Source organism: Strix uralensis, chromosome 3, assembly GCF_047716275.1.
Source record: "Strix uralensis isolate ZFMK-TIS-50842 chromosome 3, bStrUra1, whole genome shotgun sequence".
NCBI lineage: Eukaryota > Metazoa > Chordata > Aves > Strigiformes > Strigidae > Strix > Strix uralensis.
Genome location: NC_133974.1, coordinates 68147414 through 68161099, shown reverse-complemented (window position 1 = coordinate 68161099; position 13686 = coordinate 68147414). Strand labels below are relative to the sequence as shown.

General features: G+C 40.7%; 1 protein-coding gene across 12 annotated transcripts in view; it reads left to right on the top strand.

The window, feature by feature from the left end:
• HIVEP2 (HIVEP zinc finger 2) overlaps positions 1 to 13686 on the top strand; it is a 142859-nt gene that overhangs the window by 115454 nt on the left and 13719 nt on the right. For all 12 annotated transcript variants that reach the window (XM_074862712.1, XM_074862710.1, XM_074862713.1 and 9 more), the window contains 3 exons: positions 1723 to 1767; positions 3022 to 8650; positions 9386 to 9540. In XM_074862712.1, the coding sequence (XP_074718813.1) occupies positions 3233 to 8650; positions 9386 to 9540 (5573 nt within the window). In that variant the 5' untranslated portion in view covers positions 1723 to 1767; positions 3022 to 3232. The remainder of the gene's footprint in view (positions 1 to 1722; positions 1768 to 3021; positions 8651 to 9385; positions 9541 to 13686) is intronic.

The window sequence follows — 13686 nt, the reverse complement described above, 5'->3', positions numbered from 1 at the left end:
CATTTGCAAAATTGCCTAATAAGGAGAAAAGTATTTTTATTTGAAGATGGCTAATAACTTTATGCTCTCTCAGTGAGAAAAAAATCCCTCTCGTCCCTGTTTCTGCTTCTCAAGACACACATTTTCCTTTACATCCATGCTGATCTGTTGGCATCATTACTGACCTGAGATTCGGTTTAGCTCAGCTGCTGAAAATGGTTTGTCACTTACCTGCCATTTCCTCATAAGGCACTGCAGAGCTGCTCAGTAGTAACTCCTTAGGCACGAGGATTTCATTTTCCATTTGTAGTGACACTTTTTATTTGAGGAAGCAGGTTAGGAAAATTTTAAAGTTTTACTTGGATTACTTTTTCTTTTTTTTTTTCTTTTAGAGAATTAGACAAGAGAGTTATTTAAAAAGCCATTAGTGCATCTGAATAACATTATGACGTAAAATACTCTGGTTTGAATTTGATAGCTTGCTATTATTTTGAACTATAGGGGATTTCTCTATAGCTCCAATTTTAAAATGTTATCCATATTTAAGACTAAACCAACAGTCCATTAACTATTGCTGTCCTAACTACTGATATGTTATTTGTACTATTAAATAATTGATAATGGGTGGCACAGTACTGATTCTACTTATGTCAAATCATGGGGCTTTACTAGTATCCATTTGTTCTTTGAAAGTGTTATTATTTACAAAGAATTAAAATTATTTTTCAAATTTTGATTATTTTTTCTTTTATAGACATTTTATCATCTGTTGGTTTTATTCAGTGGAGAAAGCATGAGTCCTCTATCTGTTCTTCTGACAGTTTCTAATTAAGGATCATTATAGCAGCCTATATCCCATAGTCTGAAGCTAATACTCCAGCTATTTCTAAAGATCTGTTCTTTAGAGATGCTCTGATTTCTGTCCTAAATAAAAACCATAAAGAAAAGCCATAATTGTAGCTTTTGTTACCATAATTGACAAAACATCCTTTTTAATGAAACAAAAGCCAAAATATGTTTGCAAGATAAGATTTGTTGAAAACTGAGAGAGTCCTCCTTTGGCGGGAGAAATGCTCTTTAGGGCAGTGAGTCTCCCTGGTCTCTGTGCTGGTCTTTTCGGCAACACAAAGACCAGCCTGCAGTGTGGTGATGGTCAGACAGGTGGCAAATCATGGCAGTCACAGAAGTCTTTTAACCATGTATTTGGTCTGTAGATTTCTTCTTTGAGAAGGCAGCCATATATTCTTGAGCAGTATCCCACAAGTGTTAATTGATTTGGAACCCTACTTGCATTTCACTACATTTTCTTGTACCTGTGTGGTGACACCCTCCCCAGGATTTTGTTCTGGTCCCTGAAACATTTAATGAGAGGCCTGGAGTCTTAAAAGTATTAGCTGGAGAGAGGCGTTGAAAGGGGATTTGCCAATGGGATTCAGGGATAATCTAGTTTAACAAAGGTTTAGGAATGAAGAGGGACATTGGCAGCTCTCTTTTTACTGATTCAGGAAGGTGAAACTGCATTAGTTTAGACCTGCAGTTATTCACCCACACACTAGAAACCTAAGTATTTTAAAAAGATTCAAGCTCATATTCTTCAAAATGTGGTTGCTCAGACCTCTAAGACGCAACATGAAATTTTTCCACTGGATAGATAAATGAAGTTTTCAGGCCTCTACTGTAAAGAATAAGTATCTATACTTAGTATCAAGAATTTCTTATGACTCTGTATTTTTTTTTCTACAGGAAATTTGAAGATAGTCATGCCTATTAGATGCCTAGAAGATGCAGGTAATTGTTTTATAGTGAAAAAAAAAATCACATATTCCCATTATCTATGTGTTTTCCTGCACTTTGCTTCTTCAAGCCAAATTCAGTTTTTCCACTGTCGGAATGAAAAATAATCCAGTATCTCTAATACTGCTTTTTTTACCCTTTTCCTTGCTATTGCAGAATCATGAATGTCACTATTTCATCCAGAAAATATCCTGCGTTTGTATAATATGGAAGCAGGAAGCCTACATTGTTCTTCAAATTCAAGTGCTGTACTTGTCTATGAAAATCATACCTCTGAGCTTTTCTTCTTTATAATAGAATTGTGGAAACCTACTGCATTTAAGCATAAAAAGTGCATGTATAGCTGGATGGAAATGTTTCAACATTGAAAGCTAAAATACTAAAGTCACATAAACACCGTCATAGCTCATTTATCTAATACATGTTTTACCTCAGCAAGACATTCTCATAGTGATTGGAAGATGGAAATGTGGAAAGACGCTAATAGTGCTGTGTTTGGGATGCTTATTTGATGGCCCTTTTTTGACTGTTTAAAAGTAGTTTAGAAGGGTGATCAAAACCTTCTTGTAAAACCAGGTAGATGATATAAAGGTAAGAAGTACCTCACTTTAGCTATCTTAAAATTTGGTATATACTCCAAGGTAGTCACCTAGGAATTCTGCCTAGCTGAGAGTAAGAAACAGTCATCTCCATACTGGAGGGCCATGTGCATAGACATCCCCTGTGTCTGAAGCACCCATCAATATACGGAAAGATTTCTCCTCTGGAAGTACTGATTACCCTCCTCTGATTTTAGAGGCAGGCCAGGTGACTAAAGTGCATGTCTGAACTGTAAGGGAGTAATACTGGATAAGGTAATTCCCACCAATGGCGTTAGGACTCTATTTTCAGCAGTGGTTTGCTGAAAGAGCTTTGAAAGTAGGTAGTGGACTTTCTGAGAATCGAGCCTTTAAACTGTCCCTAGAAAGTCTTCCAAAGCTACTGTTTAATTTGGAAAGTGTAGATCTCTGTTTTCTATTCCTAGGGCTTTTACTGACTAGTGATTATGCTTGTGTGCAGTCTCAGGGCCAGTCTATACTGTGTCTGCTCACAAAAGGGAGTTCTGTGAAATGTAGTTTACTTTGCTTAAGTCCCTCAATACTTCTCATGTAAGGCTCAATAAAAGTGCAACTGACTGCATCAATATTATTTAGCATGGCTACATTAATTGGTGTGTGGGGTTTCTTTGTTTTTGATTTTTCCTTACAGATAGCTGTGTCACCATGGAAGAGATGAAGAGAACTTTGCTCTACTAGATCGCAAATATCTCTAGGTCATTCTGCATCTCAGTATTTAATAACAATGGAAAATGTCCAAATGCTATAACAAGTCTTTGCAAATGTATAATAAACTGTTTAGGAAAGTTCCTGCCATGAACAGAACTGTATAATACTCACATTAGTGTACAGACACAAATCTAATGCCTATAGACTACTGCGTGGAAAGTTCCAAAGAGAAAGAAAAGTCTGTGAACTTGCAACAGCCCTGGAAATATGGGAGCAACAAAACTTTAAAAAGCACAGCTTTGGACACACTCCATGTGTCTGCACAGCTTTCAAGTGAACTAGCACTTAAGACCTTGTGTAACAAAATGGACTCTGGGGATACAGCTATAGGGCAAAAAGCTACCTCAAGGTCTGGAGAAACTGCTAAAGTACCAAGTAGATGGAGGCAAGAACATTCAGCTGTTATTAAGATGAGCACTTTTGGCAATCAAGAAGTACAGAGGCAACCACAAATAGATCACGAGCAAATAGGAAACACAGCATCAGCACAACTTTTTAGTTCTGGGAAACTGGTATCATCGAATGAAGCTGCACAGCAAGTCACGGAGAAGCAATATCCACAGCATCGTCCAAGTCCTTACTCATGTCAACATTCACTTTCTTTCCCACAGCATTCATTGCCACAAGGCTTCTTGCACAACATAAAGCCACATCAGAGCTTGGAAGGCCCTCCGTGGCAGTTTCCTAGCCACTTGCAATCAGTTGCCTCAGAGGACTTGTTTCCTTTTCATATGCATAGCCATAGCGGAGGTTTCTCCAGGAAGAAGATTTCAAGTTTGAACCCTGCATACAGCCAATATTCACAGAAATCTTTAGAACAATCAGAAGATGCTCACAAAAAGGAGCACAAACCCAAAAAGCCTGGCAAGTACATTTGTCCTTACTGTAATCGGGCTTGTGCCAAACCTAGTGTACTTAAAAAGCATATTAGGTCGCATACTGGGGAGCGACCGTACCCTTGTGTTCCTTGTGGTTTCTCCTTCAAGACGAAGAGCAACCTTTACAAGCACAGGAAGTCACATGCCCATGCAATTAAAGCAGGATTGGTACCTTTCACAGAGTCAGCAGTCTCTAAATTGGACCTAGATGCCAGTTACATTGATGTGGAAGCTGAAATACATTCAGACGGTGAGCAGAGCACAGACACTGATGAAGAGACCCCACTCCTAGTGGAAGGGTCTGACAAACTGAGCCCTGTCCCACAGCTCCCCCTGGACATTGCTAGCAGGAGCAGTTTTCACTCCTCCATGGAAGAGTCCTTGGTGGGGCCGATGAAAGTGCCCATTTTGATTATCCCTAAAAGTGGAATTCAGTTACCCAGTGAGAGTTCACCATATATTGGCTCTGATATGTTGCAAAACCCATCCTTAAGTACCAAGTCTGATGACTCTCATACAGTTAAACAGCGACTTGCACTAAGACTGTCAGAGAAAAAAGGGCAAGATTCTGAGCAGTCGTTAAACCTCCTGAGCCCACACAGTAAAGGAAGCACTGACTCTGGTTATTTTTCCCGCTCAGAAAGTGCTGAGCAGCAAATTAGCCCACCAAATACTAATGCAAAGTCTTACGAAGAGATCATCTTTGGAAAGTTCTATAGGATTAATCAAAGGACAGCACTAACAGTAGCCACAACAAATCAGGAGCACAGTTTAATGGGTAGAAAGGGCAAAGCAGAGCCATTACCTCTTTTAAATAACAGATTAGATATCAAGATGCTTGAGGAACATATTTCTCAAATGACTCCAAATAAAGAAGAACTCATTGACTCCAGTAATTTGAGCACTATTAAATCTACACAAGTTTATCCAGGCAGCAATACAGAATCTAGGCAGTCCCAGACCACCACATCATCCATCAAAAGTGAATCCAGCCTGTACCAAGTCAGTCAGCAGGGTGACGTGCCCCTCCTTCTAGAGCCCCCGGTAGATTCCTCTCCTCTTATTAGAAGTAACTCCATGCCAACCTCTTCTGCAAACAGCCTAAGTATTCCTCCATCTCTGAGAGGAAGCCATTCATTTGATGAGAAGATGACTGGCTCAGATGATGTATTTTACCCCGGGACAGTGGGAATATCCCACCAAAGGATGTTGAGAAGACAGGCGGCCTTTGAACTGCCCTCTGTGCAGGAGGGGCACTCAGATTCGGACTATCATGGAAGACCAGGGAAAAATATCATTATTGCTTCCAGCAGACAGACAGCAAGTGACAAAGGACCATCCTTAAAAGAGAAGAAAGGAGACAAGACCTTTTATGACTATGACACCAGTGGAAAGCACTACAGAAAGTGGGAAGAATTTGAAGTTCAGAAGCAGAACTATAGGGACTCGCCATCCTTAGGTGGGATGAACAAGGGGGGAGAATACTTTGTTGATCCACTTGGACAGTCTCAGGCGGTGCCATCCATGCTTGGAACAACTTTTGAAAACAGAAAGCGCAGGAAAGAGGAGAGTGTTGGAGATGAAGAAGACAGTCCCATGCTTTGCAGCAGTACTACTGGCACCATTGGGGGAATTCAGCCTTTGGACTTTGATCCCAAATCCCAAATTCAGGAAGTGCCAAGAAGTGGATTTGCCCTTCAAGGCCTGGACAATGCTGCTCATTGCCATGCGGAGCGTTTTGAAATCTGCAGGCCTTACTTGCAGTCTGGAAGCCCAGCAGCTTCTCTGGAAGACTCATCCTTAACTGCAGAGCAAGAAAAGACTGCAGAATCACTGGCTAGAAAACCTCCTGGAAATGTCATCTCTGTCATTCAGCACACAAATTCGCTGAGCAGGCCAAACTCATTTGAAAGATCTGAATCTACAGAACATATTGCATGCCAGCAGGAAAAGATCTATTCACCATCTGAAACATGCGAGAGTGAGATTTGTGAGTCCCCAATGAGCCCAGACCGAGCTCCACAAATGGAAAATGCTGACACCATTAAGCCGTCTCCATCCCAGCAGCCTCAGCCGTATCATATGCAACCCAGGTTGGTTCGCCAGCACAACATACAGGTACCTGAAATTCGTGTCACAGAGGAGCCAGATAAGCCTGAGAAGGATAAAGAAGTGCAGAGTAAAGAGCAGGAGAGACCCACTGAAGAATTCCAGTGGCCCCAGAGAAGTGAAACCCTTTCTCAACTTCCAGCCGAAAAGCTACCACCCAAAAAGAAGCGTTTACGACTGGCTGACATGGAGCACTCCTCTGGAGAATCCAGCTTTGAGTCCACAGGTACAAGCCTCTCTCGCAGCCCTAGCCAAGAAAGTAATTTGTCCCACAGTTCGAGTTTTTCAATGTCCTTTGAAAGAGAAGAGAATATGAAGTTCATCATGCCTCCCAAACAAGATGAGTTTGGAAAACAGTCCGAGTTTTTAACAGTTCCAGCTGGTGCTTACTCACTTTCTGTCCCTGGACATCACCATCAGAGGGAAATGAGACGCTGCTCATCTGAACAGATGCCCTGTCCTCATGCTGCTGAAATCCCAGAGATCCGAAGTAAATCCTTTGATTATGGGAACCTGTCTCATGCCTCTTCAGCTGGGACACCTACTACGGCACTGTCTCCATCCCGAGAAAGGAAGAAATGCTTCTTGGTTCGCCAGGCTTCCTTCAGTGGCTTTCCAGAGATTTCCCAGACTGATCAGAGCACAGAACAAAGTATAAAGCAGGAGCAGATGGAACATGCACAGGCTGGTCTCCGCTCCTCCCAGCTTGCCTGGCATCACTCCCCTTCCTCTGTTCTTCAGCCCATTCAGGTAGACGACTCTGGAAAACAGGCTATTGGCTCTTGTGCTCAGCTTAGTAATAGCTCATCCCACCTTGCCCAGCAACAGGCTCTTCTTGCAGACAGCCCAGAAATGTTAAGGACTCCTTTGATCCAACAAGCACCTTATATTCCTAACAAACATCCATCAGAGCAGCAGCAACAGCTTTTTGCACATCAGGAAAAAGTCCCATTTCCCCCTCTTCATAGCACCTTGTTTCAGTTCCCCTATCCAGCTGTCTGCATGGTTCACTTACCACCATCTCAGCAGCCTGTCTTGTGGCAGTCATGCACAGAACCTCTACACTTCCAGCATCATTTTGTACAACAGCTGCAGAAATCTTATGTCAAACAGCCTTTCCAAACAGACGTTCCTTCAAGTTATCACCTGGAACATGCGCCAGAGCTTATTGGAAAGAAACCAGCTGATTATGTGCATGCTAAAGAGCAAGCATACCAGCATTACTCAGGAACATCTGGGCAGTATTCAAAAAATACTCTTGCTAAGTACCAGTCAGACCATAGCATTAAACCAACAGATACCTCCTCTGAGCAGCATCTTCAGGCAGATTTTGACTCCCCAGCTGATGGATCTGTACAGTCTTTGCCAGGAACAGTTGTTCCCGTCAGGATTCAAACCCATGTGCCATCTTATGGTAGTGTCATGTACACAAGCATTTCCCAGATCCTTGGACAGAGCAACAGTCCTGCAATTGTAATTTGTAAAGTTGATGAGACTGTTTCTCAAAGAACATTGGCAACTAATGCAACCATGCAAGGAATTGGATTTAACATAGCTCAGATGTTGGGTCAGCATGGAGGACTAGAAAAATACCCTTTGTGGAAAGTGCCACAGACACTACCACTTGGACTGGAGCCACCAATTCCCCTGTGTTTGCCTTCCAGTTCTGACATGGCTTCTACCCTGGGAGGAAGCAAACGAATGCTTTCACCTGCCAGCAGCTTGGAGCTCTTCATGGAGACCAAGCAGCAGAAACGAGTCAAAGAAGAAAAAATGTATGGGCAGATAGTTGAGGAGCTAAGTGCAGTTGAGTTAACTAACTCAGATATAAAGAAGGATTTTCCAAGAATGCAGAAGCCTCAACTAGTAAGGCAGAGCTGTGCTACCGAGCCAAAAGAAAGTCTGCCATCCATGTCATCTTCTTCACCACTGTCGTCCTCATCATCTCAAGATTTCCCACCTGTCAGCATGCCAACAGCTGATGCTTTCCCACTGAGCAGGGAGAAACTTTCCAGTTTTGATTCCACATCACCAGGGCAGAAGTCCAGTGGCCCTTCTGAAGGAAGAGACTCGCCAGAAGAACTGGATGTGGACGAAACAGCCTCAGATATGAGCATGAGTCCACAGAGGTCCTCATTGCCACCAGGAGAAATTCAGCCAGAAGACCAACTGAAACATCAAAAATTGCCTCTTGGGATGTTAGTCCAGATGTCATCCAGTACCAGTGGGAAGGTCACAGGTTCAACCATTCTTCTGACAGACGTAGCAGATTTTCAGCAGATCCTTCAGTTCCCAAGTCTGCGCACTACTACTACTGTGAGCTGGTGTTTCTTAAACTATACGAAACCCAATTACATTCAGCAACCAACCCTCAAATCTTCTGTTTATGCTTCATGGTGTATAAGTTCATGTAACCCAAACCCATCTGGGCTAAGTACAAAGACCACTTTAGCACTTTTAAGGTCCAAGCAAAAAAACACCACAGAGATCTACACTCTGGCTGCTATGCATAGACCTGGAGCTGGTAAACTGACATCATCAAGTGCATGGAAACAGTTTGCTCAGGTAAATAAGAGGTTTTAATGAAATAAATTCTTATATATTTATATGAGAAAATATTAAACTATGAAATGTTAAGTTAATGATGTTTAAAAAAAAAAGATTCCCCACTGGGAAATCAAAAATTGACATCTTCCCATGACAACTTTTGAGCCTCAATTTACACTTCTACAAGCTCTGCTACTTCTGCTGTCTCTGTCTCCATTTTCAACATCAGATGTAAGAAGTGAGGCTTTTAAAGCACTCCCTTCATGTGTGCCAGAGCCTGATACATTATCTCCTTTTATTTTGTCCTTTGTTTGTGCCACGTCCTGATTCAAACAGTATCAGACACGTGCATTCATAAGTAAAGATTAAGTTAAAATTGAGTAAGGATCTTCAGATTTAATGTCTTTAACATACTGACTCTTCCTCACGGACTATGCATCAGATAACGGTGCCAGGGAAAATTCTGTAATGGCAATAAATTACCTTCTAAGGCTTTTTGATCTCTATTTTCCATGATTTTTCTCTGAGGAAAGATATGGTGCTGTCTTTTCTGTCAAGACGTTCATAAAAATTTGTCCTTCCTGCCCCCTCTCTTATTCTCTGTCAAATTAAATGGGACAAATTAATTCATCTTATAGAGTTGCACCAAAATGAGAGTTTGGCTTTGACCTGGAATGTTAACAGTACTTGAAATGAAGTGTGCGTTTATTGTGTGCTCCAGCAGTAACACCCTTCCTTGACTTTGTTCTACAGATGAAACACGAGCCATTCTTCTTGTTTGGCAGCAAGCTTGAAAAGAAAGTAGTGGGGAATATTATAAAAGAAAGAGTAAAAGGAGACATTCATGGAGATAAAGACATTACATCCAAACAAACTGAGCCGATACGAATTAAAATCTTTGAAGGAGGGTAAGAAAATGCAACTGGAAATTTCAAGCTCAGCCTGTCATTCTAAAGAGATTTGAAAATGAATATGAATGAATTGGGATGTGAACAGTCTCCCGTATTCCTGCCATGTCCTGTAGCTCCCAAGCCTCTTTTTTGTGTATATGTCAGTCTTAAAACAAGCTGCAGGGTACTTGTATACTTAATCTTGGCTCTACTTTGCTATTAGGACAATTATATTTTCTGTCTATGTGAAAGCACTCAAGATTGTTACTTTCATTTGTTAGGTCATAAAGAAATGGATAAATGGTTAACATTTTGATATTTTCTATACCATTTATTTGTATTTAATGGCTTCCATGAGGTTATCTTTCCATTTTTAGACTCTGTGTGCCTCCACTCACTTGAATGTGTTAGCTAGGCATGCTTACTCTTATTCTTGTAATTTTTTATTATTTACTAAAGTTGGATTTTGGAGACAAAATGTAAGCTGACAATGAGATCTATGATATCTAAGCCTAACCCATAGATCTGTCATGTATGGTTGATAAAATAATGTTTAATTTTACCATGGTCAACTATCACTCAAGTGATAACAGAAACAAATGACAAAGAGAGGGAATAAGGAGACCTCAAAGCTCATTAACATTGTTTTGAGGCTTATGAAGCTTGTTATAGAAAGCAAATGAAATGGATACTTGTTTGCCTTTGCAGTGTACTCTAGAATAGAAGATATTGCATAATTTCTTTTACAGAATTCTGACATGATGCAATTAATTTGCCAGTTGTTAGTAGTGAATAGTCAGGTGACTGAACAAGATGTGCGTTTCAGTCTTACCAAGCTCAGATGGTCTCACAGCACTGTTTTATTGGGGTAACTAAATAGGTCAGGATGGAGATGTGAGAAATTCGTACATCCATTTCCTTCTCCCATGAGTTTGTACCCTTTAAAATCTCAGTTGTGCTTCATTAACTTTGTGTTTTGGCTCCACTTGAATAGTCTCCATGAAATGACTGTTGCCATTTCTCTGTAGCCTGCAACACTGAAGGAGTATAGCCTACACCTTGCCTGAAAGACTGAAAATGTTATTTTGGAGATTGTTGTAGGTATGCTGGCCCAGACGCCCCAGTCCTGGCTGTTCTCTGCAGTTGTACATTGTCCTAGTACCCAAGCCAGTAGGCTGGCTACACAAGAGTGACCCAAATTCAGGGGTGAGCCTAAGTTTACAAGAAATTTAAAGAGCTGTTTCTTCAACTCACACCCACTTTGAAGTATAAAATTCGCCTGCTTCTCACTATGTATCATTTCTGAATTTGGATCACCCAGCTGAAGATAGTCTGCACTGATGTAAGCTGCGTGATGAGAGGTCAGAAGAGTAAAAGTGTGTTAAGAAAAGCAGCTTAAAGGAGGATTCAGATCAGTGTGAGCTGCAACAGATCACTCTGTAAAATGCCTCTACCATCTAATACCTTCTTTAAGAAACTTTGTATGCTACTTATACCATCTAAAGTTTCCCTATACACCAATAATGTCTATGAAACTATTTGTGTAAAGTCACATAATTCACTCATCACCTAGAAGTGTCTCCTAGTAACACTTGGCTATGTTTAGATATCCTTTGAGTAAAACAAAACATAAGAAACCTTGATGCGCACATTAATGTCTGAAGTAGGGGGGACAAATAATCTGTTCAGTCTTCCTCAATAGGAACATTTAACCCGCAAATCTACAATGAATGAAATGATGTAGTGTTAATGGGTCCACTCTTTCCTTATACATCATAATTTTATAATACATTTTATAGGAGTTACTTGTGGAAGGGTAGATTCATTCTGTTCATTAGTTTAGCTATTTTTCAAATGGATCTAATATTCTTCAGATGTTATAACCATGTCTTTCAGTGATTTCTGTCCTTGCTATCGAATTTGTCTTTCTCTTCAGATTTTTGTTTATGACTTACGAAAGCTGGTTTTTAACATGGGTGGGTTTCCGTGCTTGCTTGCTCTTGGCTGTTTGTAGAGCTGTTCTGTTCTTCTCTATTCTGCTCTACTCTCATCAAGCTCATCTTCGTATCATCTCAGTACGCACAAGTAGTGCACTGAGTGATGCAGCAACTGTCTGTCTTCGTTTCACATTTTCTCCCCTGGACAGACAAGTGTGCATGGTCTTTTTATTTTGGTTTTTGTTTGTCTTGGGGTGTAGATTTGCTTAGGCTTCTTGATTGATTTTGTTTTGTAACTGCAAAGAAAACAATTCAGAATCCATAGTTGAGAAAGATCTATGGTTGTCAGTTTTTGGTTTGTAGGAAAGCAGTTGAGGTGCAGTTGTGTAGCTGTCTTGTACTGGCGGAGTGAAGTGCTCGTATGGCAGGTGGACAAAAAGCAAATAGACAGGGCTGGGGATGAGTGAGAAGCTGAAGGAACAGAATGAATGGAGTTGAGGCGAAAAGTATTTGTCACAGCACGTGACCACTTCGCTGCTCCAAAGGCCATCAAGACCAGTTTGTAAGCATTGCAGCAGAGGGGGTTTTGAAGGAAGAAGCTAACAACCATATTATTACCTCTGGCAGGTGACTTTATTCGAATTAAATGATCTGAATCACAAAATCTGCTTTCCATCATTTGTGACTGCAAAACCCTGATGGGATATGAAGCAGTGTTCCTCAAAGAAAAGCAGCAATTTGAAGTTCAGTACTTGCTGCAGTATAGTAAGTTGCTAATGGCATGAAGTGAAAAGAAAGGAGGGACAGGGCAACATGCCCGCTCATCTGACATCTAACTTAATAACATTATCAGCTGACAACAAGAGTTCACAGTTTGCTCTTTTATAACTATCAGTTATAGACTCTAATTGAAAATCCCCAATAAAATAACATTTTGGATAGAAATTGCAGGACTCTGAGGCTTGTTAATGCTTTTTAACTCTAGGGTCCCATTCAAATCAAGCTCAGAGCAGCAGTGACCATATTCTTTACATGAAAGTTATGTAGTTGGAAGGAGAAAATTACTAAAAGCTTTGAAGGAGGCATGAGATAATAGTAAGATCTAATATTCCTGCAAGCTAGAAAGATAATCACCATAGACTGTCTTCTGGTGTATCAGGTTTTGGATCAGGCCTTCTTTCAATGTCAAATTTGTGTGTGTCATTTCTCTTACAGTCGTTGTTATGGTGAAACATACTGAGAGAGTCAAGGTCAGTTATGGCCAAGAACTGTCCATATAAATGATGAAGAGAGATCTTGTCTAATTGTCTTTGCGTCCAATGGCATCTGACAGGTGACAGAAGCCAGTGGAATGAGGTCAGACAGAGAAACAGCAGAGATGGAGTAACAGAAAAGCACGTTATAATATGGCATTTATCTTACCAGTATCAATCAGGGGTGATACGGTAGACTCCATCCCAGCAAAATCAGACTGTAAGGAGAGATGAGAAGAAGATAAAATGGCAGTCTTTCAAAGAATAATGGACATTTTTTTCTGTCTGTGGGAGAAAGCCTGGAGGTACTTGATGAAGCAGTGGATAGAGAGATGACTAGGAGTCACTGGCATGTATGTACGAAGGAGAACCTGGGAAATGGGGCAGACAGAAAAGCAGAACCCCAGAAATGTTATACAAAAAAACAACTTACTTGAGAGATGGCTAAATATTAAATGATGTTATGCCAGTTTTGCCCATGGTGCCAGAACAATGAAGGAAAAGGGAGAAGGCCAACTTTATTGGAAAGGAAATGAAAAAAACTAAATTTAGGGATGCACATTTGAAAGAGGAGCTGATGTGTTTAATAGATACAAGATGGACATGAGACCAGGACAGTGTTTTATGTATTTCTGAGATATTGACTTCAGTATTTATATTGCCAGTGATATAGCTGAACATATGGAAGAAGTGTTCATCTAAGAAAAGCACACTTGAAAAATGTTTCAGCTCTGTAACCCAAAAATTGCCACTTACTTCTTGTAGAGTTATCATCACATCAACAGAATCTTTCACACAGTCCCTTATTTATTTAAAGCGCTGACTGTCAGTACCAGTGGTATTTTGTGGGCTGCGCATCCGCAGGGTGACTGAACGTACTTTGTGCTGCTTAGGGAGAGGGCAGTGGAGGACAGAAAAAAATATTATTTCTCAGTTCTTGCAATTTCTGGATTTTACTTCGGGTGAATGAGGAT